Raw genomic sequence first — 7,154 nt, forward strand, 5'->3', positions numbered from 1 at the left:
CTCGAAATAATTTGCAAATTTTCGTGATTTTTCCATATTTTGTCATTTTTTGAACTTTAAATGCTTATAAAAACAAACTGTGACTAACGATTTTTAATATTTTTCATCTGCCTTTGAAACAATATACTAGGAGCCTTCTATTAAATTTTCAAGCTTTTTTATCCAACAAATAAAATTTTATTGATATTTTTAGAAAAAAAACTAAAAAAAAATGGAAAATGAAAATGTCCGTAAAGAGCTCAAAATAAATCAAAATATTTTCAAAATTTTACCGTGTATAGAAAATGCAAATATAAACAACCTGTGAAAATTTCATATATCTACGGTCATTTGTTTTAGAGTTACACCAAAAACCAAAATCGATTTTGCGTAAAAATTCCCGTTTTTCCTTAATTTTCACGTCGCTTTTGAAAACTACTGGGAAATTTTTACTTTTGACCCCCCAAAGTACCAACTAGATTCACTTTCCAATCATAAAAGTTACTGTTGAAGAAAATCGAAGCAGTTTTACTGTCCTAAAAGGTGATGACAGACACAAAAAATAAAAAAAAAAAATAAAAAAAAAACACACATCATTGTAAAATCAATACATTCATCGTTCCACTCAGAATCTAAAAAAATTAAAAAAAAAACACACATCATTGTAAAATCAATACATTCATCGTTCCACTCAGAATCTAAAATATGAATACACATTTTAGATTCTGAGCGGAGCGAGGAATGTATTGGTTTAACAATGATGTTTATTTCTTTTCCTTTTTTATTCTGTAAACACTTTTTCTCCCTCTAAACTTCCTCAAAAGTATCAAGTATAGCATTTTTTCTGATTGGTAATGTTCTTGAGCTGGTACTTTAAGAGATCATTTTTCAATTTACCAAACGCTACTCGAAATAAAGCGGTTAAAGAGAAAAACGTACGATTTCACGATTTTATAATATTAAATAATTACGGACGACGTTTCTACCAGAAATATGATTCAAATGAAAAATGACAAGAGATCTTTTTGTGTATTTTGGATTTTGTTCCTTACGGTTTAAAGTTCAGAAAATTTTAGCCTTTTTTGGGCTATTTTAAAACGCTTTGTTTATCAGCTTAGTAACGAATAAAATTAAATAAAAAAGATTCCCTCGTCCGCTCCGAATCTTTTTCTATCGAATGCAATCATTGCATTCAAATAAAATACAGTAAAATTATACTATCCTGTCCGAGGCCCGAAGGGACGATGGACAAACGTCAAACATCCACCACCGAAATGCGTTGACCTACTTTTTTTTTATTATAGTTAATTTATGTTATACTTTGATTAAATTATATATTAAATATACAATTATAACGATTTTAGTTATTTTGTTGTAATTTTATAATATTAATTCAACTTACCAGCTGCTACAGTATTACATTGTTCACAGTATTACAAGTTGGGCACAGCAGTACGCATGTTATGTAGGTAGTTATATAAAGAGATACAGAATTGATGATGAACATAATATCATATGATAATATAATCACTAATTAATAAATGCGTAACTAAAAAAAATTACAATTAATCAAAATCTATATTTACTGCAGGGTACACACCACACGACTCTTTTTTTTTTTTATCCTGGCATGATTTTGTTGGATGCACAGTCAGCCGGGGGGGGGGGCAGTATCCACCCGGCCACTCCTGTAAACAACCCTATGTTCTGTATACCTACTATTTAGTATTTGCACTATATTATACAATAACTATAATATATTTCAATCATTCATCATTTTGGTTGACCTCAACAGCTGATCAACGATAGGAGAAAAGCTACTAAGGCCCCAAGCGTGGTTAACATCAATCAACAACCCAATATTGTAGGTATATTATAATATATTATATTGATATGTTTTGTAGTACCAAGAGAAATCACTATAATGCAAAAGCTCTAACTGTAATTATTGTTATGAAAAAATCATCAACATTTCGTGCAACAAAAAAATAAGTTTCGTTGAGTAACCTGTATTATACCATAGGCGTAACTAGACCTTAAAGTTGGGGGGGGGCTTCACCCCTAATATATTTAAAATAGTTAAAAAATAGTGTGGGGAGGGGCTCGTCTGATTTTATTTTTAACAAAAAGCCCCTATATGCACCGGCAGGGGCAGGCACAGCGATTTTCGACCAGTCATCGTTACTCGTTAATTAATTTATAAATAATCGTGCGTCTTTTACGACTATTTTTGTGTTTAGTTTATTAACAACTTCTAAGTCAGTGGCGCCGAAGTTTTTAAAATGTGGTCAGGCAATTTTAAAACTTCCCGGCCTCAATATCTTAATTATTTAATATAGAGGTACCCTGATATACATTTATTCATAATCACGGTTTAAATATACTCATGCTCATAATAAAGTTATGAAGTAAATAAAATATGGCCAGCTGGCCACATTTTTCAAAAAAGTGGTCGGGCCACGGCCCGACGTCAGCATGAACTTCGGCGCCACTGTTCTAAGTAGTATTTATTCCAAATCAATAAGATATTTAATACAATTGTTAAATTCGAAAAACCAAAAAGCTAGGTCCTCCCCAAATGCCACAATTGTGTTACGTGCCCTATTAAATATATATAACATATAGCGCACGTTTCTAATAGTATGGCCATATTATTAATAAGGACATTAATATAAAATAGCATGCTGAGGTCATTGCAAAGAGCGTATAGTGAACACAGTATTAAATAATTAAACTATAAAAGTGTTGTCACACGTCTCCTCTCGGAAAAGTCTCAATATTTGTAAGGAAGAATGCGAATCGTCCAGAACACCAAATTATGCTAGAGAGTAGAGACCCAGCAACGTACATAATTTTCGTTGGTCGGTTCAAATCGACTTGTTTTCCCGCGCCAATAGCTTACTGTTATCACATAGTTATATATCTGTTATCAACAAAATATAAAAAATTTGCAAAAATAGTTTTTTCCTTGCTTTTTTTGATTTGATTTTTAAATTGTAATATGTATTAGTTATTAGATTTAGCTTATTAATTAAAATGATAAATTACAAACATTTTATTAACGAAATTGTAAACTGCAAAAATGAGTCATATGAGATTTGATCTTATATAAAAGATTTTGATTCATGCCATAAATGGGCAGACGAGTTTCAGAAAAAAACAAAAACAAGTTGGGTGGTTAGAAATACCCACAGATATATCTGTGGAAATACCAAAAGGGACAACGTTTTGTCTGCAAGTAAGTTAAATATGTTGGTAAAATATAACATGATGTAACGTTTTATGTCTGATTTGATTTTCTAATACTAGGTACCAAGTATTTAGTACCTACCTACCTACCTATCTATTTATCCTTAATTGTTGGATTGTTGAGTTATTATTATGTTTATATATATATATTAATTAAATTAGTAATAATACAATAATTTGTAATTGGTCCAGCCCCCCACACCAACCTTTGACAAGGACCCCCGGCACCTTGAAAACAATATGAAATAGAAATAAAGAAAATAATATAGAATACCTACCTAAGTTAAAAATTGAGAAAAAGGAGAATAGAAATCGATGGAAAAACATGCTTGCATTACAGATTAACACAATTATTGTCATTACATATTTAACAAATTATTGTTATCATTAATATGGTAGCCGGTGAAGTTGAATTAGGTATTATTATTTGTTTATTATCACATTAAATATATTTAATAATATTTGTATATAATAATATATAGACGTAGGAAGTTTCAAGTACTGAAGTACCTACAAATAATATTTTTAAAATACAGCACAAAACTAAAATAGTTCTTCATCATTTAAACATCTAATTTCGTCCAAATTTGAACATAAAAAAACGATAAAAAAAACAGTGTGTTTTAGACTTTTTGGTTACAGAATAACCTACTTACCTACGTGGAATCTTATTTTAGCTATAAAAGTTGAACATATTATTAATTTTTAAATACAAAATCATTTTAGATTCTGAGCGGAGCGTAGAATGTATTGATTTTACAACGGGTTTTTTATTTTTAATTATTTGTTTCTGTGTACACGATAAGTAGCCGAAATAATGCTTTGATTTTCAATTTTAGAATCTTGTTCGATGGAAAAGTGAATATTGCCGGTGCATTGCTAAATGCAGTACACTAGGTATTTATAATTAACATTTTAATTTAATAAAGAAACCATAAAAATCACATATCTTCTTGTATTAGAATTTTTTTTTATTTTTATTGATCATTAGGCTTGGCATCTATGGCCATTAGCTATTATTTGTTTGTTCGTAGGGAAGGGTACTGTAGGTTGGTAAACACGTGTGTTTGGTTTTAGCAGAATTTCAAATTGGCCACCCGTAGGTTTTTGCCATGCCCAATCGGGGGATGGTGGCCCCTCTCTCTATAGTTACCTGCCCAGAGAGAAAAGCATCCCGTGTCGAAATTCGAACCGGTGACGCTACGCGTCGGAACTGACACTGTAGTCCGTTCGGCCATTCCGTCCACCACACAATTATTTATCATCCTGTAAAATAGTACAATAGCTAGAACGGTTTTCAACATTTAGATATAATAATTTTTTTTCTGTGAAATTCATTATTCAACACTAAATTTGTGCAATACATAGGTTTATCATACTAACTACATGATTATCTTCAGTAATTGCTTATATTTTATTTAGCTATCTCTTTCCAAGTATAATATTATAAGCATAAACAAGAACCCGTAAAAAAGTAATGGTGTATATCAGGGATGGGTTGCTAGAGAGCAAATTTTGAAAGTTCGAATATCTAGCGGGCCAGAGAAAAAAATAAAAGCTATATGTTAACTATGCCCTTATAAATAACATAATATTACTTACATTTAATAGTTCAATACTAGATAAGAATTTATAACTACGTTTTACGATAAACATCGATTTTAATAGTTAAATTATATAAATATAATAAAATAAAATTTAGAAAAATCCTAACATTTTATATTTTTATAAACTAATTTGAAATGTAGCACAGGCCAGTGGAAAATGATACGCGGGCTAACATGTACCTATATATACATTTTAAAAAGTTTCTAATAAAGAGAATCTGCATACCTGAAATGAAAACAATTTATGTATTATTGTAGATAATGAGATTTTACAAAAAATTGAATTGATTGTACCTATGTTAAAATGAAAATTATGAACTATGTTTGCCTATATTATATTATATAATATATATTGTATATTTATTATATACTATATTTTTTTTTTTGAGAGTGTCATTAGATTACCAATTAAACTATTTAAGTGTATAAAAAGGTAGTTATAAGAAAAAAATATTTAACTCTTGTAAATTAAACCTATACCAATTATTTCAATTAAAAGTATTAATGCATATTTTACTAAACTTTAGAGGACCATAAAGTTAATAAACTAGGGAATAAAAATTGATAATTAGCAGACTATCAAAATTTTTAGAAAAAAAAGCTTAACCGGAATTCATTAAAAAATATAGTTGTCACCATTTGGAAAAATAAAGTTGATTTTGCTATTGGTACACCTGCAGCGTGTTTAAAAATGTGGAATTGTTATAAAAAACTGCCTGTTAAAAATAAAGAAACACGTTTTTTCGTTTTAACGAAATTCTATGTCATTGATCCACAATCGTTAAAAAACCCGCATACAAGACATAATATACACTCTGTATATATGCCCATAGGCACAACATGACCAATTTTTTTCTTTTTTGGTTGGGGGGCTACATTGTGTTGACATAACAAGCCACCAGGGATTTCGCTCCCACACTATTAAATAATAATAAATGGTTTCAATTTGTTTAATGAATAAATGGCTCTTAATCTGTAATATTTTATTATACTATTAGAGGGGGAAAGCTTCCCCTAGTTCCAACCCAATTGAACCTATGAATATCCTGACACACTGAAAATCTAAATCATAAGCCAATAAAAATGGGAAATATTTTGACGGACAGCAGAAAACAAAATTAACATCGGTTGAAATCTCTAATTAAACAATGCTTGGTAGTGGATATAACGCCGACCGACGTTTGTTGTAATTTAAAAACGAATAATCCTAGATACTAAAACATTTTTACCAAATGTTAAAATTAAAATTTTTCTTATATGATAAAATGTTATTACAATTTTGACTCTTTTTTGAGTTATTTATAACTATGAGAAATTTTCAAATATTTTTAATTATTTTTCAGTTAGAAATTTATAAGATTTTCTTTTCATAGCTAAGATTTAAATTTTAATAAAAGATTTAGCATAAGTTTTTCTATCTATAAAAAAAACCGTATACTTAACCTACACAGCATTTGGGAAATGATAACATTTTGTGAATATTTTTGAATGCTTGAATAATGAATATTTGACTAATAATATTGTGTAAATATTTTATACTCATGATAACAAAATATTGGACTATATGGTTGCACAAAAATATTGACTTAATATTTTTTTAATGTTTCCATGAAAATGTTTTTTGAAAAAATATGATTAAAATGTTTTGTTAATGTTTTTTACAAAATATTTTTCAAATGTGAACTTCTTGGCCAAAAAATATAACTAAAATATTTCCTTATTATTTACGCAATTTTTTCAAATACTTTGACAACTATATTGTTTTCCTGAAAATTTTTATAATTTTCAATCCTTAGATATAAAAGTTGAACATTTTATACATTTTTAACTACAAAATAATTATTCAATTTTAAATTTGATGAATTTTGTCAACATTTTAACTTCAAATGCTTATAAAAAAAAATTGTGCCTATGTATTTTTAATATTTTTTAACTGCTATTGTAACAATGTATCAGGAGCCTTGTATTAATTTTTTACACTTTTTGGCCCAATACATAAAACTTTATTGATATTTATAGAAAAAATAACTAAAAAAATTGAAAACTTACAATGTCCGTAAACAGCTTAAAAAGAGTCAAATTATTTTCAAAATGTTATCGTTTATATAAAATGCTAATATAAACATTCAGTGAAATTTTCGAGTTTCTACAGTCATTCGTTTTTTAATTACAACAAAATAAGAAAAAGGTTACGTAAGAAATCGAGTGAATATCAAATGTTGTAAAAATACGAATTTCAAACGCTCATAAAAATTTAATTTGAGTTTCTTATAGACATTATTTTTTTGATAAAGGTAGATTATCCTATAAGGAACCTTG

At 28.4% G+C, this 7,154-nt stretch overlaps 1 protein-coding gene across 11 annotated transcripts in view; it reads right to left on the reverse strand.

Annotated features, from left to right (window-relative positions):
- The window catches only part of LOC100163782 (fibroblast growth factor receptor 1), a 26,816-nt gene that overhangs the window by 15,363 nt on the left and 4,299 nt on the right, over window positions 1-7,154 (reverse strand). For 5 of the 11 annotated variants that reach the window (XM_008191850.3, XM_008191849.3, XM_008191848.2 and 2 more), the window contains exon 2: window positions 4,382-4,494. The exons of the other annotated variants lie outside the window; for them this stretch is intronic. In XM_008191850.3, coding sequence (XP_008190072.1) covers window positions 4,382-4,493 — 112 coding nt within the window. In that variant the 5' untranslated portion in view covers window position 4,494. The remainder of the gene's footprint in view (window positions 1-4,381; window positions 4,495-7,154) is intronic. 11 annotated transcript variants of the gene reach the window in all.

This window comes from Acyrthosiphon pisum, chromosome A1, assembly GCF_005508785.2.
Source record: "Acyrthosiphon pisum isolate AL4f chromosome A1, pea_aphid_22Mar2018_4r6ur, whole genome shotgun sequence".
Lineage (NCBI taxonomy): Eukaryota > Metazoa > Arthropoda > Insecta > Hemiptera > Aphididae > Acyrthosiphon > Acyrthosiphon pisum.